This window comes from Salmo salar, chromosome 17, assembly GCF_965601325.2.
Source record: "Salmo salar chromosome 17, fSalSal1, whole genome shotgun sequence".
In the NCBI taxonomy this organism is placed as follows: domain Eukaryota; kingdom Metazoa; phylum Chordata; class Actinopteri; order Salmoniformes; family Salmonidae; genus Salmo; species Salmo salar.
This window is the reverse complement of record NC_138307.1, coordinates 3,774,000-3,800,900: the sequence shown is the minus strand read 5'-3', so window position 1 is coordinate 3,800,900 and position 26,901 is coordinate 3,774,000. Positions and strand designations below refer to the sequence as shown.

Sequence of the window (26,901 nt, the reverse complement as noted above, 5' to 3'; positions counted from 1 at the left end):
TCATGAACGAGGGGAAAAAATATATTTCCGTTCGTTCAAACATGTCAAACGTTGTATAGCATAAATCATTAGGGCCTTTTTTAACCAGAACATGAATAATATTCAAGGTGGACGAATGCATACTCTTTTATAACGTATTGGAACGAGGGTACCCAACATGAACTCGCGCGCCAGGTGTCTAATGGGACATCATCGTTCCATGGCTCTTGTTCGGTCAGATCTCCCTCCAGAAGACTCAAAACACTTTGTAAAGGCTGGTGACATCTAGTGGAAGCAATAGGAAGTGCCAAAATATTCCTAAGCCCCTGTGTTTTTCAATGGGATAGGTTTAAAGTCAATACAACACATCAGGTATCCACTTCCTGTCAGAAAATGTCTCAGGGTTTTGCCTGCCAAATGAGTTCTGTTATACTCACAGACACCATTCAAACAGTTTTAGAAACTTTAGAGTGTTTTCTATCCATATATAATAAGTATATGCATATTCTAGTTACTGGGTAGGATTAGTAACCAGATTAAATCGGGTACATTTTTTTTATCCAGACGTGCAAATGCTGCCCCCTAGACCCAACAGGTTAAATTGTTTGACTTGGGTCAAACGTTTCGGGTAGCCTTCCACAAGCTTCCCACAATAAGTTGGGTGAATTTTGGCCCATTCCTCCTGACAGAGCTGGTGTAACTGTGTCAGGTTTGTAGGCCTCCTTGCTCGCACACACTTTTCCAGTTCTGCCCACAAATGTTCGAAATGATTGAAGTCAGGGCTTTGTGATGGCCACTCCAATACCTTGACCTTGTTGTCCTTAAGCCATTTTGCTACAACTTTGGAAGTATGCTTGGGGTCATTGTCCATTTGGAAGACCCATTTGCAACCAAGCTTTAACTTTCTGACTGGTGTCTTGAGATGTTGCTTCAATATATCCACATAATTTCCCTCCCTCATGATGTCATTTATTTTGTGAAGTGCACCAGCCCCTCCTGCAGCAAAGCACCCACACAACATGATGCTGCCACCCCTGAGCTTCACGGTTGTGATGGTGTTCTTCGGCTTGCAAGCCTCCCCCTTTTTCCTCCAAACATAACGATGGTCATTATGGCCAAACAGTTCTATTTTTGTTTCATCAGACCAGAGGGCATTTCCAAAAAGTGTGATCTTTGTCCCCATTTGCCGTTGCAAACCATAGTCTGGCTTTTTATGGCGGTTTTGGAGCGGTGGCTTCTTCCTTGCTGAGCGGCCTTTCAGGTTATGTTATATAGGACTCGTTTTACTGTGGATATAGATACTTTTGCGGATTCCTCCAGCATCTTCACAAGGTCCTTTGCTGTTGTTCTGGGATTGATTTGCACTTTTTGCACCAAAGTCCGTTCATCTCTAGAAGACAGAATGCGTCTCCTTCTTGAGCGGTATGACGGCTGCGTGGTCCCATGGTGTTTATACTTGCGTACTATTGTTTGTACAGATGAAAGTGGTACCTTCAGGCATTTGGAAATTCCCCCAAGGATGAACCAGACTTGTGGAGGTCTACAATTTTTTTTCTGAGATCTTGGCTGATTTCTTTTGATTTTCCCATGATGTCAAGCAAAGAGGGACTGAGTTTGAAGGTAGGTCTTGAAATACATCCACAGGTACACCTCCAATGGACTCAGGCTAATTGACATCATTTGTCAGAAGCTTCTAAAGCCATGACATAATTTTCAGGAATTTTCCAAGCTGTTTAAAGGCACAGTCAACTTAGTGTATTGAAATTTCTGACCCACTGGAATTATGATTCAGTGAATTATAAGTTAAATAATCTGTCTGTAAACAATTGCTAGAAAAATTACTTGTGTCATGTACAAAGTATATGTCCTAACCAACTTGCCAAAACTATAGTTTGTTAACAAGAAATTTGTGGAGTGGTTGAAAAACGAGTTTTAATGACTCCAACCTAAGTGTAGGTAAACTTCCGACTTCAACTATATATGCAGGCCTCAACCACTACCCCGAGAGCACTTGATTCAGTATATCACGAGGCCCTCCAATTCATTACCAATCAAAAATGTCTTTACAGCGCCGTTGGCTGGTCGTCATTGACCTTGTGTAGGCATACAACAAACACTGGTATACACTGATTTATAAGGCCATATTGGGTAAAATGCCACTCTTATTTACCAACCTGATTAAAAAAATATAAATTACGGTCCCATTCTCATTTGTTTTTAACAGTCACAAGAATTAGAACAGGTCATGTTAGAAATAGTTTTAGTTACTCAGCTCCGTGGTCCTGGATTTCTCTGCTGAACATTTACAAATTTGATGATCTCGTCACGATGGAGTTTAAACACTTAATCTATGTAAATATCATAGAAGAGTGTAATTGTCTTTAGGACAGCTGTTTTTTAGTCGTGACGTTCATGTTTTTTTTTTACGTAATATGTAATTGTTGTACTGTATGTGTGTTTATAGTTGTGTTTAATGTTGTGTTAGTGTATATAAATGTTTTGCCTGAAACGTTGTTCCCTCTGCTGCTATTGGACCAAGTCTCTCTTGAAAAACAGAGGTTATCTTAATGATAAAAAAAAAAAAAAAAAATTGTCATACTTGAGTAAAAGTAAAGATACCTTAATAATAGAAAATGACTCAAGTAAAAATGAAAGTCACCCAGTAAAATACTACTTGAGTAAAAGTCTAAAAGTATTTGGTTTTCAATATACTTAAGTATCAAAATTAAGTTAAATTGCTAAAATGTACTTAAGTATCGAAAGTAAAAGTATAAACCATTTCAAATTCCTTATATTAAAACAACCAGATGGCATAATTTTATTTTTGCCAGGGGCACACTCCAACACTCAGACATAATTTACAAACGAAGCATTTGTGTTAATTGAGTCCGCCAGATCAGAGGCAGTAGGGATGACCAGGGATGACCAGGGATGTTCTCTGTTTAGTGAGTGTACAGATCAGAGGCAGTAGGGATGACCAGGGATGTTCTCTGTTTAGTGAGTGTACAGATCAGAGGCAGTAGGGATGACCAGGGATGTTCTCTGTTTAGTGAGTGTACAGATCAGAGGCAGTAGGGATGACCAGGGATGTTCTCTGTTTAGTGAGTGTACAGATCAGAGGCAGTAGGGATGACCAGGGATGTTCTCTGTTTAGTGAGTGTACAGATCAGAGGCAGTAGGGATGACTAGGGATGTTCTCTTGATAAGTGTCTGAATTGGACCATTTTCCTGTCAAAACGTAACGAGTACTTTTGGGTGTCGGGGAAAATGTATGGAGTAAAAAGTACATTCTTTTCTTTAGGAACGTAATGAAGTAAAAGTAAAAGTTGGAAAAATAGAAATAGTAAAGTACAGATACCCCCCAAAACTACTTAAGTAGTACTTTAAAGTATTTTTACTTAAGTACTTTACACCACTGCTTATGGAGGCCAACAAAATATCCCGTTGGTCAAATTGTTGTTTGTCTCCTATTCTTGTGTGGACTTTTGTTCCCCACAAGTATAGTTAAACACGTCCACACACACACGCACACAACCACCCTCCTTCCAACCCATCAGTCCCCTTGAGAAATGCCTACCTAAAACATTAGGTTATCGATAAATGTGCATTTTTGTGTGGGTGAACCCTGCTCTCCTCTACCGAGCGCCCATCCTCCCCCTCTAAAATCCTGAGATGTCCCTTGTTGTAATAATCCAGTAATACTGTGGCCTAGTACGAGAGAGAGGGAGAGAGAGAGCGCGAAAGAGGGTGTGTGTGGGTGGACTTCTTAGCATGGCCAAAACATTAAACAGAACACCATGTGCTGATTGCCACCCTAAGACTCTCCACCCTCTCACAGCTCCACATGCATGACCCACACAACCAATGCCCCCCAAATTACAGCAGGTTAGTGGTTTTTCCTCATGAATATTGTTCTAGAGGCAGCTCTGCAGTGGTCACTAGCTGGCACAGTCACAAAGTCATACAATCTGATTTTAAACCTAACCCTAACCTTAACCACACTGCTAACCCTAATGCATAACCCTAACCTTAAATAAAAAGAAATTGTTTTCATGAATTTCTACAATTTAGCCAATTTTGACTTTGCAGCTGGCCCATCTAGTGGAAATTGCTCAGTTCTGCCTCAAGGTCAAGACCAATAAACGTCTACCTGCCACATTACACGGAAAATTAAAGGGTCCATTGTTTCATGATGCCCCCCTCGATGATAAGGTCACTTTTTTTTATATGAATTTGAATTCTATGAACAATACATTTCCTGAGTTAAACTTTCACCTCCCCTGATAGCTGAGGTTTGTGTCAGACCGAATGTGTACAAACCCTGGATTGCAGCAGGTACTCTAGCGGTTAAGAGCGTTGGGCAAGTAACATCGAAAGGTTGTTGGTTTGAATCCCAGAGCCGAGTAGGTGAAAAATCTGCCGATGTGCCCATCTGCCGATGTGCCCTTTCCCTAATTGCTCACTCTGGATAAGAGTGTCTGCTAAATGACTAAAATATTTCTGCCAATTTCACAAGCTACACATTTGACAAATGAATAAAAAAAAAGTATAAATACATTGTAAACCACTGAGGTGAATTCAGAATACATGTAAACCACTGAGGTGAATTCAGAATACATGTAAACCACTGAGGTGAATTCAGAAAACATTGTAAACCACTGAGGTGAATTCAGAATACATGCAAACCAACGACAGTCAACGCTACAGCCGGTAGTTTTTGTGTTTGCTTACACCAAATCATGCGATTTGCTACACAAAGAACAACTTATAAAGCAATTGATGATGGCAAAAATAACTATATGGAAGGGGAGAGAGGGTATGAAAGGGATAGAAAGAGTAGCCTAGATGGCATAGAAAGAGGAAAAGGAGGTGGGTGGGTTACAGACAACCTAAACAACTCTTGGGCATGGACAAACTGCATCTGCCACACATCCTCCAATATGTTTCTGTCTTTCATTCCCCGTATCTCTCACACACACACTGGATAATTTCTAATCCTGATCAGCTGAAACAGAGGGTGTATGCCAGGGAACCATATGGGCCTGAACTAACCACCCCCTCATCTCCACACACACACACACACACACACACACACACACACAGTACAATGATAGATCGCACGTTCTGCACAGGAGTCCCATATCTAAAATACTCAGACACGTGTGGAGACACAGACACGTGTGGAGCAGGGACAACCAACTTCTATAGTCACCTGCTGTGGGGGAATCCAATACAGCTAATTGACACCGTACCCTTTTACACAACCAACTGGCTAAGTGATGGTGGATGATTCCAGAATTCATCTCGATGACTTTCGGTCTATGTCCCAAATGGCACCCTATTCCCTATATAGTGCACTATGTAGGGAATAGGTCACCATTTGGGATGCACACACTCTCTTTTACTCACATGCTCTCCCTTTCTCATCCATAATAGGCTACTAATGCCCGCTGGGATAGAAATACATCCGATAAAGAAAGTTGGTATAAGAATGAGAATCACAACATTTGTTCTCGAGTGATGGATGACAAGTTGGCTTTGATCCTTTATAAAGGAGCCCCTCCCACTCTTCATCCATTGTCCGGACCTCTGGCAGTCTCTATGGGTGTGCCCCAGGGTTCAATTCTCGGGCCGACTCTTTTCTCTGTATACATCAATGATGTTGCTCTTGCTGCTGGTGATTCTCTGATCCACCTCTACGCAGACGACACCATTCTGTATACTTCTGGCCCCTCTTTGGACACTGTGTTAACTAACCTCCAGACAAGCTTCAATGCCATACAACTCTCCTTCCGTGGCCTCCAACTGCTCTTAAACGCAAGTAAAACTAAATGCATGCTATTCAATCGATCACTGCCCGCACCTGCTCGCCCATCCAGCATCACTACTCTGGACGGCTCTGACTTAGAATACGTGGACAACTACAAATACCTGGGTGTCTGGTTAGACTCTAAACTCTCCTTCCAGACTCACATTAAGCATCTCCAATCCAAAATTAAATCTAGAATCTTTCACAGTGCCATCCGTTTCGTCACCAAAGCCCCATACACTACCCACCATTGCGACCTGTGCGCTCTCGTTGGTTGGCCCTCGCTTCATACTCGTCGCCAAACCCACTGGCTACAGGTTATCTTCAAGTCTCTGCTAGGTAAAGCCCCGCCTTATCTCAGCTCACTGGTCACCATAGCAGCACCCACTCGTAGCACGCGGTCCAGCAGGTATATCTCACTGGTCACCCCCAAAGCCAATTCCTCCTTTGGTCGTCTTTCCTTCCAGTTCTCTGCTGCCAATGACTGGAACAAACTGCAAAAATCACTGAAGCTGGAGACTCATATCTCCCTCACTAACTTTAAGCACCAGCTGTCAGAGCAGCTCACAGATCACTGCACCTGTACATAGCCCATCTGTAAACAGCCCATCTAGCTACCTACCTCATCCCCATACTTTATTTATTTATCTTGCTCCTTTGCACCCCAGTATCTCTACTTGCACATTCATCTTCTGCACATCTACCATTCCATGGTTTAATTGCTATATTGTAATTACTCCACCACCATGGCCTATTTATTGCCTTACCTCCCTTATCTTACCTCATTTGCACTCACTGTATATAGACTTTTTGTTTTCTTTTGTTCTACTGTATTATTGACTGTATGTTTTGTTTATTCCATGTGTAACTCTGTGTTGTTGTATGTGTCGAATTGCTATGCTTTGTCTTGGCCAGGTCGCAGTTGCAAATGAGAACTTGTTCTCAACTAGCCTACCTGGTTAATTAAAGGAGAAATAAAAAAATAAAAAAATCCCTTCTCCATCCATCTCTATCTCTTGCTCTAAAGTGTGGTGTGCCTGTTCAGAGGCGCTCTCTCTTCTGTCATCCGTTGCCGTGGCAGCCAGGGGGGTAGGTAACAAGTACAGGGTGTCCCCTAGGACCTAGGTCACAGAGGTAACGTACCTACGTCAGTTAAATAGGACTCACTGGTGCCCTTGCTCACTGCCATCCAGGACCTCTATATCAGGTGGTGAGAACGGAAGGCCTGGAAAATCGTTAAAGACTCCAGCCACCCAAGCCATAGACAGTTCTCTCTGCTTCCGCATGGCAAGTGGAACCGGTGCATCAAGTCTGACACCAAGTCTTCTGAACAGCTTCTATCTCTCCATAACACTGCTAAATAGCTAACAAAATAATTACACACACTGAGTTGACCCTTTTTTGCAGTCTCTATACAAACTCACAGGGCCCTACACACTCACCGACACTCCAACACACACTTCATAATTTGCTCTTACACACACACACAATCATCATATACTCTGTTTATCATATCCTGATGCCTAGTCAACTGCTTATGGCAGCCTCCCGCACCTCTGATTCAGAGGGGTTGGGTTAAATGCGAAAGAGACATTTCAGTTGAATGCATTCAGTTGTACAACTGACTAGGTATCCCCCTTTCTCTTTCCCTATACATATCTACCCCTCCAGTATCCCTACACATTGTACAACACGTTACTGAAATATAAAAGAGTTATATCCATGGCTCACAATTTGTAAACCGAGATGACAGTGTACATTTCCAGCAGCTTTGAGAAGTAAAATAGAACACATTGGATCATGATTAGCCACAGTTGTCACATACTATAGAACAAGAAAATAGTTACAGGGATTTTCACATGATTGAAGACCTTACATTATGCCATTCGATTATATAAAGTAGAACCTCAAAGATACGAGCCTCAGAGTTACGGATTGACCAGTCAACCGAAAGGCCAATATGAAACTGGGAACTTCTGTAAAATGTAAATGTTGTTTACATGGTCTAAATAACTAATCAGATATTATTAAAGTATCTGGATAAATGATTAGAAAACACATGTAAAACATTAAGTTCCTACTATACACAGAGTACAAAACACCTTCCTAATATTGAGTTGCACCCCCTTTTCAACCCAGAACAGTCTCAATTCCTCAGGGCATGGACTCTACAAGGTGTCGAAAGCAGTCGGCTGGATGTCCTTTGGGTGGTGGACCATTCTTGATACACTCGAGAAACTATTGAGTGTGAAAAATCCAGCAGCGTTGCAGCTCTTGACAGACTCAAACCGGTGTGCCTGGCACCTACTACTACCCTACCCAGTACAAAGGCACTTAAATATTTTGTCTTGCCCACTCACCTTCTGAATGGCACAAATACACAATCCATGTCTCAATTGTCTCAAGGCTTAAAAATCCTTCTTTAACCTGTCTCCTCTCCTTCATCTACACTGACTGACGTGGATTTTTTGTTATTATTATACCTTTATTTCAACAAGGAACACAGACTGAGACCAAGGTCTCTTTTACAGCTGGGCCCTGCGTATACATGTTTACACATACAGTTTAGGTAAAATGACTTAACAAGTGACATCAATAAGGGAGCATAGCATTCACCTGGATTCACCTGGTCAGTCTATGTCATGGAAAGAGCAGGTGTTCCTAACGTTTCGTACACTCAGTGTATACTATGTCTCTCTGATTATTACTTATGTTTTCAACATGGTACTACTGCATTCCTTTTACTTGATTCATTATTCAACACAATAAATAGCAAAAAGGAGAAAATATATTTTACAGTATGATTTATTTCACTACTTCCACTTCAGATGAGATTTCTCATTTTCTGTAAACAGTTTCACTTAATGCCTTAACTCAATTAGCCAATTACAGACTCTGAAATGGCACAATATTTCCTACATAGTGCACTACTTTTGACCAGAGCCCTAGCGGCCCTGGTTAAAAGTAATAGTGTACTACATAGGGAGGGAATAGGGTACCATTTCAGACCCAATCAGTCTGATCAAAATAGTCCAGTCAGAAACCATTGGCTAGTCTGACTGAAATGATGAGGTAATGATCTGGGTCACACAGCAGCTCAGTAATGTCAGTCTCATGAGTGCAATATAAAAGTGTCTGTCTCGCTCTACTCTTCCCTCCCTCCCATCCCTACACAGTCAGCCAGTCCCAATTCGATCCCTAAACTTCCCATTGGCCCCAACGTTTGCAGATGTGTAAGGTGGAAGCAATATGGGGGAAGCTTTATTACTACACTGCTCACACCTATCCAGACCCTTCAGATGAGGGGTTAGGGCCAAGGTGGGGGGAATAGGGAGTGATTTGGGACTGGCTGAGTCTCTTTTATCCCTCCCTCCCTTTCCCCCTCTTTCACCCCTCCTTCATTCACAAAAATACACACAGATAGGGGCATGTCACTAAGCCCAGTCCACATATCCCAGGCTGGATTCCATCACAACTTAAACCACCATCCTGTCTCCATTTACTAGTGAGAACACAACAGAGGGGCAGAGGCCTTCCCATCTCCATAGAAACATCCCTTGACCCCCGATTCTGATCTGTCCCATTGGTGCGCAGAAACCGTATCATTGGCTAAACCCAAGATCAAGTCCGCGATTGGCTCATTGGATTTCCGGCAGTGAGAGCCAGACAGGGTTCAAAGGTGATAGAGGTGGTCCGGTGGTCCATGGCCAAATTGGAGTCGGGGGCAGGACGACACAGCCAGTGGAAACGCTAGGGGTCAACAGGAGAGATGGACGAGATGTTAGTCACACACACAACATATGCCTTAATGCACTGTACAGTATGTCTTATATGCTTAGTACAGTCTTGTGCACTGAATTACTGGCCAACCTATTCACTATAGCATGATGGGAAGGTACAAGTTATTTTCAAGACACACTAACGAATGTCTTGTGTAATCATGAGGGTAAGTCACAGGGGAGATGGAGGTAATTAAGTGTAGAGTCAGTCCACATAGTGCAGTGTTGGACGGTAGGGGCAAGAGTAACAGTTAATGTGGGAGTCAGGGTTATGGTAGGGCCAAGTGTAGTAGTTGGCTGTTGGTGTAAAAATGTTACTGTGTGACTGACCTGTGTTAGGCTGCCGGGGGTGGTGGCAAGGGCGTAAAGTGCACAGAGGGGCAGCAGGGAGACAGAGGAGAGGGTGAGGAGCCATCCCAGAGCTGTGGCCCACCCCGGGGCTACTATGCCCTTCCCCAGGGAAAGAGGGGACCAGCACACCAAGGAGAACACAAACGTCGCCTGGTGAGAGAGAGAGAAAGAGAGTTGCACACACACATTGCTTGTCTGAATATGACACACTGGTCCAAGACGAATCCATTGGGTCAGTCTGATCCATGTGTAGGGTAAGAAATGTACAGAGAAAAGTCACAACAACTAGATTCTGCAAAAAAGTTAACCAAATAATTCACACAATTACTCAAATGTGTACACAGATATACAATGACAGACACAATTGGGATGTACATTGAGGGAAAAAAAGTATTTGATCCCCTGCTGATTTTGTACATTTGCCCACTGACAAAGAAAGGATCAGTCTATCATTTTAACAGTAGGTTTATTTGAACAGTGAGAGACAGAAGAACAACAAAAAAATCCAGAAAACGCACGTCAAAAATGTTATAAAATGATTTGCATTTTAATGAGGGAAATAAGTATTTGACCCCTCTGCAAAACATGACTTAGTACTTGGTGACAAAACCCTTGTTGGCAATCACAGAGGTCAGACGTTTCTTGTAGTTGGCCACCAGGTTTGCACACATCTCAGGAGGGATTTTGTCCCACTCCTCTTTGCAGATCTTCTCCAAGTCATTAAGGTTTCGAGGCTGACGTATGGCAACTCGAACCTTCAGCTCCCTCCACAGATTTTCTATGGGATTAATGTCTGGAGACTGGCTAGGCCACTCCAGGACCTTAATGTGCGTCTTCCTGAGCCACTCCTTTGTTGCCTTGGCTGTGTGTTTTGGGTCATTGTCATGCTGGAATACCCATCCGCGACCCATTTTCAATGCCCTGGCTGAGGGAAGGAGGTTCTCACCCAAGATTTGACGGTACATGTCCCCATCCATCTTCCCTTTGATGCGGTGAAGTTGTCCTGTCCCCTTAGCAGAAAAACACCCCCAAAGCATAATGTTTCCACCTCCATTTTTGACGGTGGGGATGGTATTCTTGGGGTCATAGGCAGCATTCCTCCGCCTCCAAACACGGCAAGTTGAGTTGATGCCAAAGAGCTCCATTTTGGTCTCATCTGACCAGAACACTTTCACCAGTTGTCCTCTGAGTCATTCAGATGTTCATTGGCAAACTTCAGACGGGCATGTATATGTATTCTTGAGCAGGGGGACCTTGCGGGCGATGCAGGATTTCAGTCCTTCACGGCGTAGTGTTACCAATTGTTTTTTTGGTGACTATGGTCCCAGCTGCCTTGAGATCATTGACAAGATCCTCCCGTGTAGTTCTGGGCTGATTCCTCACCGTTCTCATGATCATTGCAACTCCACGAGGTGAGATCTTGCATGGAGCCCCAGGCCGAGGGATATTGACAGTTCTTTTGTGTTTCTTCCATTTGCGAATAATTGCACCAAATGTTGTCACCTTCTCACCAAGCTGCTTGGCGATGGTCTTGTAGCCCATTCCAGCCTTGTGTAGGTCTACAATCTTGTCCCTGACATCCTTGGAGAGCTCTTTGGTCTTGGCCATGGAGAGTTTGGAATCTGATTGATTGATTGCTTCTGTGGACAGGTGTCTTTTTTACAGGTAACAAGCTGCGGTTAGGAGCACTCCCTTTAAGAGTGTGCTCCTAATCTCAGCTCGTTACCTGTATGAAAGACACCTGGGAGCCAGAAGTCTTTCTGATTGAGAGGGGGTCAAATACTTATTTCCCTCATTAAAATGCCAATCAATTTATAACATTTTTGACATGCGTTTTTCTGGATATTTTTGTTGTTATTCTGTCTCTCACTGTTCAAATAAACCTACCATTAAAATGATAGACTGATCATTTCTTTGTCAGTGGGCAAACGTACAACATCAGCAGGGGATCAAATACTTTTTCCCTCACTGTATGAAGTTCACAGGACTCTTCCCACACACAGGGGTCAAGGGTTAAAGGTCACTCACTGTGCACATGGCTGGCGTCAGGTAGCGCCAGCACAGCTTGAAGAAGGGCAGCGGGCTGTAGCCAATCATGTGCTTAATGTTGTCATTGAACCTGTCAGGCCCTAAGGAACAGGGTGAGGGGTTATTACATGGTTCTGTGGTCAAGGCTGGGTTCTGACAACAACAGTGGTTTAACCATGGTTCTGAATTGTAAGGACCAAACAATGTCAATCTGAAGTCCAGGCACAATCGTAAAGACCAGTAATTGAAAACTAGAAAATGGTCCTAGAGGCCCCAGACCACTTAAATTGGAGACCCATATAAGACGGTAGAGCTATAGTACAGGATATTGTCCAAGGTCCTGAATAGACCACCTTTAAATCCCACGGTCGTAATGCCCATAGAAGAACTACTGAAGACCTGACCGCAGTCTAAACGACCATGGACAAATGCCATTTCCACAGCTCTCCACGAGGATGCTCAGAAAGTAGTAAAGCATGGCTACCTCAACTCTCCCAAGTGTATTCGGAAAGTATTCAGACCCCTTCCCCTTTTCCACATTTTGTTACATTACAGCCTAATTTTAAAATTGATTGACTTAACTTTGTTCCTCAATCTAAACACATTACACCATAACGACAAAGCAAAAACAGGTTCTTAGAAATGTTTGTACATTTACATAAGTATTCAGATCCTTTGCTATGAGACTCGAAATTGAGCTCAGTTGCATCCTGTTTCCATTGATCATCCTTGAGATGTTTCAACAACTTGATTGGAGCCCACCTGTGGTAAATTCAATTGATTGGACATGATTTGGAACAGCACACACCTGTCTATATAAGGTCCTACAGTTGACGGTGCATGTCAGAGCAAAAACCAAGCCATGAGGTCGAAGGAAATGTCCGTAGCGCTCAGAGACAGGATTGTGTCGAGGCACAGATCTGGGGAAGGGTACCAAAAAATGTCTGCAGCATTGAAGGTCCCCAAGAACACATTGGCCTCCATCATTCTTAAATGGAAGAAGCTTGGAACCACCAAGACTCTTCCTAGAGCTGGCCGCCCGGCCAAACTGAGCAATTGGGGGAGAAGGGCTTTGGTCAGGGAGGTGACCAACAACCCGATGGTCACTCTGACAGAGCTCCAGAGTTTGTCTGTAGAGATGGGAGAACCTTCTAGAAGGACAACCATCTCCGTAGCACTCCACCAATCAGGCCTTTATGGTAGAGTGGCCAGACGGAAGCCACTCCTCAGTAAAAAGGCACATGACAGCTCGCTTGGAGATTGCCAAAAGGCACCTAAAAGACTCTCAGACCATGAGAAACAAGATTCTTTGGTCTGATGAAACCAAGATTGAACTCTTTGGCCTGAATGCCAAGCTTCACGTCTGGAGGAAACCTGGCACCATCCCTACGGTGAAGCATGGTGGAGGCTGCATCATGCTGTAGGGATGTTTTTCAGCGGCAGGGACTGGAAGACTGGTCAGGATCAAGGGAAAGATGAACAGAGCAAAGTAGAGAGAGGTCCTTGATGAAAACCTGCTCCAGAACACTCAGGACCACAGACTAGGGTGAAGGTTCACCTTCCAACAGGACAACAACCCTAAGCACACAGCCAAGGCAACTCAGGAGTGGCTTCGGGACAAGTCGCTGAATGTCCTTGAGTGGCCCAGCCAGAGCCCGGACTTGAACCCCATCGAACACCTCTGGAGAGACCAGGCTCCCGAGTGTCACAGCGGTCTAACGCACTGCATTTCAGTGCTAGAGGCGTCACTACAGACCCTGGTTCGATCCTGGGCTGTATCACATCAGGCCGTGATTGGGAGTCCCATAGGGTGCTGCACAATTGGCCCAGCGTCGTCAGGGTTTGGCCGGGGTAGGCCGTCATTGTATGTAAGAATTTGTTCTTAATTGACTTGCCTACTTAAATAAAGGTTAAATAAAAATAAAATGTAAAATACCTGAAAATAGCTGTGCAGCGACGCTCCCCATCCAACCTGACAGAGCTTGAGAGGATCTGCAGAGAAGAATAGGAGAAACTCCCCAAATACAGGTGTGCCAAGCTTGTAGCGTCATACCCAAGAAGGCTCAAGGCTGTAATCACTGCCAAACAAAGTACTGAGTAAAGGGTCTGAATACTTAAATGTAATATTTCAGTTTAAAATGTTTTATACATTAGCAAAATGTTCTAAAAACCTGTTTTTACTTCGTCACTATGTGGTATTGTGTGGAGATAGATGTGGGATTTTTTTTTTTGGAATCCATTTTAGAATAAGGCTGTAACGTAACAAAAATAGTGAAGGGGTCTGAATACTTTCCGAATGCACTGTAAACACACATGTATGAAGCAAAATGCACACACACACACACACACACACACACTTCTGACTGCTTAGGAATCCACCAGAGCAGAGAGGTTGCCACCTCACACAGACTGCTCCAGTCCCCATCATGCTTCCTATCTACAGCCCGTGTCTCTACCTTCTGGCTAGGGCTCTTATCCTAAAACAACAATCCTCTCTTACACTCTCAACTTACATGAAAACAAATTAAAGTAGATCACCCAAAATCCCTCTAAAGTTCCACTGTAGACTCTGTAGATTTTCACTCTGGCTTTTCTGTGTCTGAGCTTGTCTATGTTAGAGACTTAGTGTGAGCATTTGAGGCAGATCTATGCCCAGGCTTTTCTGTGTCTGGAACTTTTGGGATGTTAGCGTTAGAATGTTAGCGTTCGAAGAAGATTTATGTTCAGATTTTTCTATCACCGGAGTTTTTCTGTGTTAGCGTTAGCATGTTATCATCTAAGGGAGATTCATGCCTGAGATTTTCTTTGCCTATGCTTTTTGTGTGTTAGTATCTGAGGCAGCTACTGTGGGTTCCCCAGGGCCCCATGGCTGAGACTGTGTGGCGACACATTTAGCGGGAAGATTTAGGGTCTGGGGAGACAGTGATTCATCAATAGATCTTGCGCTGGCTCGGTCTCCACTACACTACAGCTCACACGGAATGTCTTCTGCCCGCAATAGACTACTCCAGATTCATATACTGTTGACCTGAATAGGAATGTGGAAGGTAAGGGAAGAGGACATACACAAGACTTGTGCATAGTTAACACCACCGTTAGCTCACTTTGTGTGTGTTTGCACAATTGAGAGATATCTATATATCTTGCTATGGCTAACAGAAAGAAAGTACTGTGTTTTGAGGCACACGTGTGTTCAGTACAGGTGTACAGTGTAAAGTCTACATTAGGTTGAAAGATGTGTTAAGGTTGTGATAAGGTATTTATTGTACACAACCCCTGGACTCACCGTAAACCCAGCCCACGGCCACCGACTGGAAGATGGACAGGAGCAACAGACTGGCCCCACTACAGGAGTAGTGGTCATAGATCTGGAACACATAGAGACCACCCTATCCAAAGAGATTGAGAGAACTTTACATCACAGATGTATCACCAATTCATAGATCTGCACAATTGAAAAGATAGAGGGAGATAATTTAATTGGGAGAAGGCATTTGGATAATGTACTAATTGTAACAGTGTCTAGCAGTAAGTGGATATGTCAACTAGTCGGACATTAGTTCAAATAGACAGACAAACAGACAACCAATCATGTAGACAGACAGGCAAGCAGACTGAGACAGACAGACAGTCAGCTAGCCAGCCAGCCAGCCAGCCAGCCAGCCACATAACCAGTCACGTAGACAGCCCCCCAAGCTAACCAGCCAGTCATGTGGCCAGTAAAACAGACAACCATCCATCCACCTAGCCTGACAACTCACACTAAATTCTTCTGCTGCTCTGTGGTTCGCTACAGACTTTAGGGGCACTTTATAAAACAAAGTAATCAGCGATTGGATCATCTCTAACCAATCGGAGTATCAAAGCCAAAGATGAACTTTCAAACTGCCGCTTTACCCACGTGTGCTTTGGCTGTGGCCCAACCCATCAGTTTCTTGACCAATTAGACGGCCCTGAATGTGTTCGCATTTGGTGAAGGGTTGGGGAGGTACTCAAGATTCAGACTTCCAGAGAAGAAGCTAACGTCCAAGGGCGTGGGGGTAGCGCTTGACCGGAGCAAGGAGTCCGAGTAGCCAAGAAATCATCTACCCATGCATCCATCCAACCAGACTCACCGGGGTGACCATGACCAGGCCAACCAGGAAGCAGACGACACACACCATCAGCAGCAGCAGCTCTCGTCGATAACCCCGCCGGATCACCGTAGGGTAGAGGTCAGTCACAGAGGTCATCAGGGCCTCCAGGCTCACAAACTGGACAGGGGGTGGAAGGGGAACGGTTGGTGTGTGTAAGATGGCTGTTACATTGCAATGCTTGTCTGTTGCATACTGTGTGTGTGTGTGCATGTGGATTCGATGCTTGTTACATTGTAATTCTTATTTGTTATACACTGGATGCATGTGTGGAAGAGACCCTGTGTGTTTGTGCCACACACACACACACACACACACACACACACACACACACACACACACACACACACACACACACACACACACACACACACACACACACACACCTGTGTGTCCAGCCCCAGCATGATGATCATGAGGAAGAAGCACACAGCCCACAGCTGAGGGAAAGGCATCATGGCTACAGCCCGAGGGTACGCTATAAAGGCCAGCCCAGGGCCTGGAGAGAAACACACACAGTCAGACATACAGTCAGACAAACAAACACAACCGTACAACACCGAGTCAGACATATATAGAAAGTATTCACACCCCTCAACTTTTTTCACATTTTGTTCTTGTCACGATCACGGTCTTCAAACTCCCTGTCATAAAATGAGCCAAGGCGCAGCGTGCATGTAATTCCACATCTTAAATGGAAGTGAAACCTTTCACAAAAACCAGGTAAAACAGAAATCAAACGTGACGCAACTGCGGCGCACACAAACACTCACAGAAAATAATAATTACCCACAAACACAGGTGGGAAAACGGCTGCCTAAGTATGATCCCCAATCAGAGACAATGATAAACAGCTGCCTCTGATTGGGAACCATACTAGGCCAACAAAGAAATAGAAAAATAGATATGCCCACCCAAGTCACACCCTGACCTAACCAAATAGAGAATAAAAAAGTCTCTCTTAGGTCAGGGCGTGACAGTTCTGTTACAAAGTGGGATAAAAATGGATTTAATGGTACTTTTTGTCACAAAAATACTCTGTAATGTTAAAGTGGAAGAATTTAAAAAAACATTATAAAAAAAATATTAAAAATAAAACACTAATATATCTTGATTAGATAAGTATTCAACCCCCTGAGTCAATACATGTTAGAAACACCTTTGGTACAGCTGTGAGTCTTTCTGGGTAAGTCTCTAAGAGCTTTGCACACCTGGATTATACAATATTTGCCCATTATTCTTTTTAAAATGCTTCATGCTCTGTCAAGTTGGTTGTTGATCATTGCTAACCTGTTGGGTCTAGGGGGCAGCATTTGCACGTCTGGATAAAAAAAATGTACCCGATTTAATCTGGTTACTAATCCTACCCAGTAACTAGAATATGCATATACTTATTATATATGGATAGAAAACACTCTAAAGTTTCTAAAACTGTTTGAATGGTGTCTGTGAGTATAACAGAACTCATTTGGCAGGCAAAACCCTGAGACATTTTCTGACAGGAAGTGGATACCTGATGTGTTGTATTGACTTTAAACCTATCCCATTGAAAAACACAGGGGCTTAGGAATATTTTGGCACTTCCTATTGCTTCCACTAGATGTCACCAGCCTTTACAAAGTGTTTTGAGTCTTCTGGAGGGAGATCTGACCGAACAAGAGCCATGGAACGATGATGTCCCATTAGACACCTGGCGCGTGAGTTCATGTTGGGTACCCTCGTTCCAATACGTTATAAAAGAGTATGCATTCGTCCACCTTGAATATTATTCATGTTCTGGTTAAAAAAGGCCCTAATGATTTATGCTATACAACGTTTGACATGTTTGAACGAACGGAAATATATTTTTTCCCCTCGTTCATGACGAGAAGTCCGGCTGGCTTACATCATGTGCTAACGAGACGGAGATTTTTGGACATAAATGATGAGCTTTTTTGAACAAAACTACATTCGTTATGGACCTGTGATACCTGGAAGTGACATCTGATGAAGAGAATCAAAGGTAATGGATTATTTACATAGTATTTTCGATTTTAGATCTCCCCAACATGACGTCTAGTCTGTATCGCAACGCGTATTTTTCTGGGCGCAGTGCTCAGATTATTGCAAAGTGTGATTTCCCAGTAAGGTTATTTTTAAATCTGGCAAGTTGATTGCGTTCAAGAGATGTTAATCTATAATTCTTTAAATGACAATATAATATTTTACCAATGTTTTCTAATTTTAATTATTTAATTTGTGACGCTGACTTGACTGCCGGTTATTGGAGGGAAACGATTTCCTCAACATCAATGCCATAGTAAAATGCTGTTTTTGGATATAAATATGAACTTGATAGAACTAAAAATGCATGCATTGTCTAACATAATGTCCTAGGAGTGTCATCTGATGGAGATTGTAAAAGGTTAGTGCATCATTTTAGCTAGTTTTATGGTTTTGGTGACCCTGTCTTTGACTTGACAAAACATTACACACAACTCTTGTAAATGTACTGTCCTAACATACTCTAAATTTATGCTTTCGCCGTAAAACCTTTTTGAAATCGTAAAACGTGGTTAGATTAAGGAGATGTTTATCTTTCAAATGGTGTAAAATAGTTGTATTTTTGAAAAATTTGAATTTTGACATTTATTTGGATTCAAATTTGCCGCTCTTGAAATGCACCTGCTGTTGATGGAGTGCACCACGGGTGGCACGCTAGCGTCCCACCTAGCCCCAAGAGGCTAAACAACCACTTTCAAGTCTTGCAAAATATTTTCAAGCCGATTTAAGTCAAAACTGTAACTCGGCCACTCAGGAACATTCAATGTGATCTTGGTTAGCAACTCCAGTGAAAATTTGGTCTTGTGATTTAGGTTATTCTCCTGCTGAAAGGTGAAGTAATCTCCCAGTGTCTGTTGGAAATCAGAAAGAAACAGGTTTTCCTATAGGATTTTGCCTGTGCTTAGCTGTACTCCATTTCTTTTTATCCTAAAAAACTCCTTAGTCCTTGCCCATGACATGCATACCCATAACATGATGCAGCCACCACCACGCTTGCAAATTTGAAGAGTGGTACTCAGTGATGTTTTGGATTTTCCCCAAACATAATGCTTTGTATTCAGGACAAAAAGTTAATTTCTTTGCCACATTTTTTGCATTATTACTTAAGCGCCTTGTTGCAAACAGGATGCGTTCTTTGGAATATTTGTTATTCTGTACAGGCCTCCTTCACCCACACTGCCATTTAGGTTAGTATTGTGGGATAACTACAATGTTGTTGAACCATCCACAATTCTCATATCACAACTAGGGATGTTGAGGCGACTGTATTATCGCCCCACCGAAGGTCACGAGTCATGAAGGCAGTCAAATTCCACATGATCGTTTAGTCATGGTATTTACGCTTCTCCAAGCTCTGATGCTGCTGATGGTCATTAGTAGCCTACCAAACTTGCTAACTGTCTGGTACTCAGCACTCTATTGTCCCTCTAATCACTCTGACATCAACGCAAATGTAAATCGGAAATGTAGTCAAACACATCATGAGAGCCCATGAGCTCATGTTGCGCAACATTTCAATAGGCTAGGCAATTGCGGGAGAAAACAGAGTGATAGCCGCTAACAAAAAGAGGAGGATCCCATCATCTTTCTAATGGTTAGGCCTACTATTTATTTCTCAACTTTCCTAATATTAAGCACATTGCTTATATTTAAAGAAGGAGTATAGCCTACTTGGCTGGCATAAAAATAAACCACGGAGAAAAGCATCCTCCATTCGCTATTTAAGTGCACAGATCACATGTATTTTTTCCCCTGCCCCTGTTTCGAGACAGGTGCATGATAGTGGTCCGTTCTAAATCAAAACAAATTTCACACATTATTTAGTATACGGAAAGACAAGATTAAATCAAGAATAGTCTGATGGGTGAAAATATTAGCCTATCACTTGTGAATGATCCCCAGCATAAAAAACAGCCTTTCTTGTGACTTTTTCTTATCATAGTCTCACACCTCATGTAGCCTATCCCATAGGCCTATATATTTTAACCTCTCTTGGGTAGGGGGCAGTATTTTCACGGATGGACAAAAAAACGTACCCAAATTAAACGGCCTACTACTCGGGCCCAGGAACTAGAATATGCATATTATTAGTAGATTTGGATAGAAAACACTCCGAAGTTTCTAAAACTGTTTGAATGATGTCTGAGTATAACAGAACTCATATGGCAGGCAAAAACCTGAGAAAAATCTAACCAGGAAGTGGGAAATCTGGTGCTTGTAGTCCTTTCAAGTCATTGCCTATCAAACACACAGTGACTTAGGGTTCATTTTGCACTTCCTAAGGCTTCCACTAGATGTCAACAGTCTTTAGAAAGTTGTTTGAGGCGTCTATGGTGAACAGAGAGCGAACAGAGGAAGTTGGAATTTGTTGACTCAGGAACGCACATGAGTTCATTGGCGCGCATTCACGTGAGGGGTAGCTGTGTTCCAAAACGTTTTTCAAGACATTGGAATCATCCGGTTGTAATATTATTGAAGTTCTAAGTTAAAAAGGCCCTAAAGATTGATGCTATACAAGGTTTGACACGTTTGAACGAACGTAACTAGAACATTATTTGACTTTTCGTCGTGACATTTTGGCCGCGCTTCCTACACTTGGAGTAGCTTACTGAACGCGCAAACAATAAGGAGCTATTTGGACATAAATTATGGACTTTATCAAACAAAACAACATTTATTTTGGACCTGGGATTCCTGGAAGTGCCTTCTGATGAAGATCATCAAAGGTAAGTGAATATTTCTAATGCTATTTATGATTTTAGATGACTCCAAAATGGCGGGTATCTGTATTGCTTGATGTCTTTTTCTGAGCGCAGTACTCAGATTATTGCAAAGTGTGCTTTCCCCGTGACGCTAGCGTCCCACCTCCCCAAGAGAGGTTAATAAGGTTTGTATCACAACTAAAGAGGCCAAATAACTTCTTAAAATTAAGCACATTAACCCTTTACAAGGGGTGTAGAGCTTAACTGTCATATACAGTTGAAGTCGGAAGTTTACATACACTTAGGTTGGAATCATTGAAACTCGTTTTTCAACCACTCCACAAATTTCTTGTTAACAAACTATAGTTTTGGCAAGTCGGTTAGGACATCTACTTTGTGCATGACACAAGTAATTTTTCCAACAATTGTTTACAGACAGATACAGTGAATTATGAGTCAAATTATCACAATTCCAGTGGGTCAGAAGTTTACATACACTAAGTTGACTGTGCCTTTAATTCCAGAAAATGATGTCATGGCTTTAGAAGCTTCTGATAGGCTAATGGACATCATTTGAGTCAATTGGAGGTGTGCCTGTGGATGTATTTCAAGGCCTAACTTCAAACTCAATGCCTCTTTGCTTGACATCATGGAAAAATCTAAAGAAATCAGCCAAGAACTCAGATTTTTTTTGTAGACCTCCACAACTCTGGTTCATCCTTGGGAGCAATTTTCAAACGCCTGAAGGTACCACGTTCATGTGGACAAACAATAGTACGCAAGTATAAACACCATGGGACCATGCAGCCGTCATACCGCTCAAGAAGGAGATGCATTCTGTTTCCTAGAGATGAACGTACTTTGGTGCGAAAAGTGCAAATCAATCCCAGAACAACAGCAAAGGACCTTGTGAAGATGCTGGAGGAAACAGGTACAAAAGTATCTATATCCACAGTAAAATGAGTCCTATATCGACATAACCTGAAAGGCCGCTCAGCAAGGAAGAAGCCACTGCTCCAAAACTGCCATAAAAAAGCCAGACTACGATTTGCAATTGCACATGGGGACAAAGATCGTACTTTCTGAAGAAATGTCCAATGGTCTGATGAAACAAAAATAGAACTGTTTGGACATAATGGGTCTTAATAATCGTTATGTTTGGAGGAAAAAGGGGGAGGCTTGCAAGCCGAAGAACACTATCCCAACAGTGAAGCACAGGGGTGGCAGCATCATGTTGTGGGGGTGGATTGCTGCAGGAGGGACTGGTGCCCTTCACAAAATAAATGGCATCATGAGGGAGGAAAATGATGTGGATATATTGAAGCAACATCTCAAGACATCAGTCTGGAAGTTAAAGCTTTATCGCAAATGGGTCTTCCATTTGACAATGACCCCAAGCATACTTCCAAAGTTCTGGCAAAATGGCTTAAGGACAACAAAGTCAAGGTATTGGAGTGGCCATCACAAAGCCCTGACCTCAATCATATAGAACATTTGTGGGCAGAACTGAAAAAGCGTGTGCGAGCATGGAGGCCTACAAACCTGACTCAGTTACACCAGCTCTGTCAGAAGGAATGGGCCAAAATTCACCCAACTTATTGTGGGAAGCTTGTGGAAGGCTACCCGAAATGTTTGACCCAAGTTAAACAATTTAAAGGCAATGCTACTAAATAATATTTGAGTGTATGTAAACTTCTGACCCACTGGGAATGTGATGAAAGAAATAAAAGCTGAAATAAATCATTCTCTACTATTATTCTGACATTTCACATTCTAAAAATAAAGTGGTGATCCTAACTGACCTAAGACAGGGAATGTTTACTAGGATTAAAATGTCAGGAATTGTGAAAATGTTAGCCCAATGTTTGTAGAACAACTAAACTTACATGAATAACTCTAAATTAAGCATATAGGAGTACCTGTTTCTTTGTTAACCACTCAACACAGAATAGCCGCATGTGCGCACTCCCTCAAATCGTTTGGAGAAAATATCCTTTCTATTTTATTCAGCTGAGTTCAGTTGTATTCTTCATACTATAAAATAATATAAAATAATGCCATGGTATAATAAGAAAATCTTGCCTGCTAAATGAACTAGTGTAGCCCACAGCCATTTGGCATAGCCACATCAGGACAACTCAGAGTATGCTATTCTGTTCTTCTGAAATAGAAAACATTTTCTTCATATTATGTTTCTTTAGACCTGTCTAAAATAAATAATGGATTTATTGTGAAGGTGTAGGCTATATTACATGGATGTATTAGATGTTTTAAAATGGAAGCAAAGAGATGCTAAATGTGTTTATGCTAATTAACGGTCAATTACCGTGACACCGACAGTTATTTCGTGACCGCCACAGCCCTAATCACAACCATTAAACTCGGAAACTGTTTTCACCATCGATCTCATGGTGAAATCCCAGAGCGGTTTCCTTCCTCTCCAGCAACTGAGTCATGAAAGACGCCTGTATCTTTGTAGTGACTGGGCTCATTGATACACCATCCAAAGTGTAATTAATAACTTCACCATGCTCAAAGGGATATTCAGCATTTGCTTTTTTTTTTATATATTCTTTTACACATCTACCAATCGGTGTCCTTCTTTGCAAGGCATTGGAAAACCTCCCTGGTCTTTACGGTTGACTCTGTGCTTGAAATTCATTACTCGATTGAGGGACCTTACACATAATTGTATGTGTGGGGTACAGAGATGTGGCAGTCATTAAAAATCATGTTAACCACTATTATTGAACACAGAATGAGTCCATGCAACTTATGTAATTCGTTGAGCACATTTTTACTCCTGAACTTATTTAAGCTTGCATAACAAAAGTGTTGAATACGTATTGATTCAAGATCTCTTAGCTTTTCAGTTTTAATTAATTTGTGAAAAATTTCAAAAATCAAAATTCCACTGACATTATGGGGTATTGTGTGTAAATCAGTGGCAAAAAAAAATCTTAATTTAATACATTTTAAATTCAGGCTGTAACAACAGAATGTGGAAAAAGTAAAGAGGTGTGAATAATTTCTGAAGCCGCTATCTATACAACTGTACATGTTACACAGTCAGCAACATAGACACAAATACGTTTAAATAGTCAAAACCCGTAATGTACCTGACTGGGCCACATCTGCGATGTCCATGCCCTGCTCCTGAGCCATGAAGCCTAGCACAGTGAAGATGGCAAACCCTGCCAGGAAGCTGGTGCCACTGTTCAGCAGGCACAGGAAATAACAGTCCCTGGCAAACAGCACAGACAATCAATCACTGAGTAAATATAAGGAGCAGAATCTCAATGAATCACTGACTTCTAACTATGAACAAAAAATAACAATTAATCAATAAAACAATCAATAAATGAAACACAATCAGTCAGTTAATCAATGAATGAAATATCTGATCTGCTAAATAAATCGATAAATTGATTAACGAGACAATTTTAAAAAGCACACAATGGCAAGAAGACAGTCAGTCAATACATCTGAATAAATGTAATCTTTCGCAGCCCCATACAATTGATCAATCCAATCAATCAATGCAATCAAGACAGATCAATCAAAACAAGACGAATCATTCCATAGTGGCATAAAAAGAAGGGATCATGTTCAAAAGAGTAATCAATTATCTTTATGGTCCGGCGTCAGCTTCAACTTTCAAAGAGCTGTCCAGCTACAAAAGAAGCCTGGGTCATGTTTATTGTGCACCAAACAACCCCCCCCCCCCCCCCCCCACCCCACCCCCCCAAAAAAAGACAAACAGGGAGGTACTACCGGGACCTGTCCAATAAGAAACGCACACTTTTGTTTTTCCGTTGCAAAGTGCTTTAAAACGTTTTCCATTATGTTCCCTAATGAACACGGCCCTGGGTTTGTAATTGCCAGGACCTGCATGTCAGTGTGGGAAACAGACAGTGTGGGATTTTGTTCTAGGTGGGGTATGGTGTCAGTGTTTTCCCTGTCATTCCAAGCATTCCCTATTACCTATTCCCCGGGTCAAAAGTAGTGCACTACATAGGGAATTGGGTGCCATTTGGAACAAAGGCAGGGAGTACCTTCAAAAGCAAAAGTTCTACAGATAAATCTGTCAATTCATGAGTTGAAAATTGAAAGGTGAAATTATTCCTTTGCTTTATTTGTCTTGGTGAGCTAAGTTGATGAAATTAGTACCACTTTGTTTGTATTTGCTTTCTATCATCTACTGTGCGTGTGCATGTGTGAGGCTCACTTATTGCAGTCATTGTTGTATTTGTTGTAGCTTCCCAGGGCGGTAAGGCTCCCCAGACAGATGCCATAAGAGAAGAAGATCTGAGTCCCCGCATCCATCCATACCTTAACAAATAGAGATGGACGGAAGGAAGGATGGAAAGAGAAAAAGTACAAATATATGAGAGAGCGAGAGAGACAAAAGACAGAGATAGAGAGAGCATGGCTGCATAGATATATGCATAGACTAGGGTGTCGAATCAAAAATGCATATTTTTACCAATGGGTAATATGTTATTTCATTATTTAGGGAGAAGAGCAACTTTAATATTGCAGATAGATTGTAGCTTCCATAAATGTAATTGTCTGCATCATTTCCAATCCCCCATATATACTTTTTGTATACATACATATTTAGAAAAAGTGTGTGTGTCCCTCCTGAGATGTGTGCAAATCCCTGAGATGTGTCCCTCCTGAGATGTGTGCAAATCCCTCCTGAGATGTGTGCAAACCTGGTGGCCAACTACAAGAAACGTTTGACCTCTGTGATTGCCAACAAGGGTTTTGCCACCAAGTACTAAGTCATGTTTTGCAGGGGATCAAATACTCCCCCCCCCCCCACACACAGGCATTTTTTTCCCCCCTTGGCATTTTTCCTATTTTGTTGCCTTACAACCTGGAATTAATTTATTTTTGGGGGGGGGTTTTGTATCATTTGATTTACACAACATGCCTACCACTTTGAAGATGCAAAATATTTTTTATGGTGAAAAAAACAAGAAATAAGACTAAAAAACTTGAGCGTGCATAACTATTCACCACCCTCAAAGTCAATACAATGTAGAGCCACCTTTTGCAGCTGTAAGTCTATTCGGGTATGTCTCTATAAGCTTCGCACATCTAGCCACTGGGATTTCTTCCCATTCTTCAAGGCAAAACTGCTTCAGCTCCTTCAAGTTGGATGGGTTCTGCTGGTGTACAGCAATCTTTAAGTCATAGCACAGATTCTCAATTGGATTGAGGTCTGGGCTTTGACTAGGCCATTCCAAGATATTTAAATGTTTCCTCTTAAACCACTCGAGTGTTGCTTTAGCAGTATGCTTAGGGTCGTTGTCCTGCTGGAAGGTGAACCTCCGTCCCAGTCTCAAATCTCTGGAAGACTGAAACAGGTTTCCCCTCAAGAATTTCCCTGTATTTAGTGACATCCATCATTCCTTCAATTCTGACCAGTCTCCCAGTCCCTGCCGATGAAAACATCCCCACAGCATGATACTGCCACCATGCTTTACTGTGGGGATGGTGTTCTCAGGGTGATGAGAGGTGTTGGGTTTGCACCAGACATAGCATTTTCCTTGATGGCCAAAAAGCTCAATTTTAGTCTCATCTGACCAGAGTACCTTCTTCCATATGTTTGGAGAGTCTCCCACATGCCTTCTGGCGAACACCAAACACATTTGCTTATTTTATTCTGGCCACTCTTCCGTAAAGCCCAGCTCTGTGGAGTGTACGGCTTAAAGTGGTCTTATGGACAGCTCCATCAGGGTTATCTTTGGTCTCTTTGTTGCCTCTCTGATTAATGCCCTCTTTGCCTGGTCCATGAGTTTTGGTGGGCGGTTTGTTGTGGTGCCATATTCTTTACATTTTTTAGAATGGATTTAATGGTGCTCCGTGGGATGTTCAAAGTTACAGATCTTTTTTTATAACCCAACCTTGATCTGTACTTCTCCACAACTTTGTCCCTGACCTGTTTGGAGAGCTCCTTGGTCTTCGTAGTGCAGTTTGCTTGGTGGTGCCCCTTGCTTAGTGGTGTTGCAGACTCTGGGGCCTTTCAGAAAAGGTGTATATATATACACTGAGATCATGTGACAGAT

General features: G+C 42.3%; 1 protein-coding gene across 5 annotated transcripts in view; it reads right to left on the bottom strand.

Annotated features, from left to right (window-relative positions):
- Positions 1–8,577: 8,577 nt before the first annotated feature.
- Positions 8,578–26,901, bottom strand: part of LOC106575119 (sodium- and chloride-dependent GABA transporter 2) — a 54,254-nt gene continuing 35,930 nt past the window's right edge. For 3 of the 5 annotated variants that reach the window (XM_014151327.3, XM_014151326.3, XM_014151329.3), the window contains exons 8-15: positions 25,053–25,156; positions 23,944–24,068; positions 16,466–16,578; positions 16,062–16,199; positions 15,233–15,335; positions 11,947–12,047; positions 9,898–10,068; positions 8,578–9,538 (exon numbers count right to left, since the gene is read on the bottom strand). In XM_014151327.3, coding sequence (XP_014006802.1) covers positions 9,410–9,538; positions 9,898–10,068; positions 11,947–12,047; positions 15,233–15,335; positions 16,062–16,199; positions 16,466–16,578; positions 23,944–24,068; positions 25,053–25,156 — 984 coding nt within the window. In that variant the 3' untranslated portion in view covers positions 8,578–9,409. Of the gene's footprint in view, positions 9,539–9,897; positions 10,069–11,946; positions 12,048–13,882; positions 14,025–15,232; positions 15,336–16,061; positions 16,200–16,465; positions 16,579–23,943; positions 24,069–25,052; positions 25,157–26,901 lie in introns of those variants that run through there. The other 2 variants (XR_014381067.1, XR_001321689.3) reach the window with 2 other exon arrangements.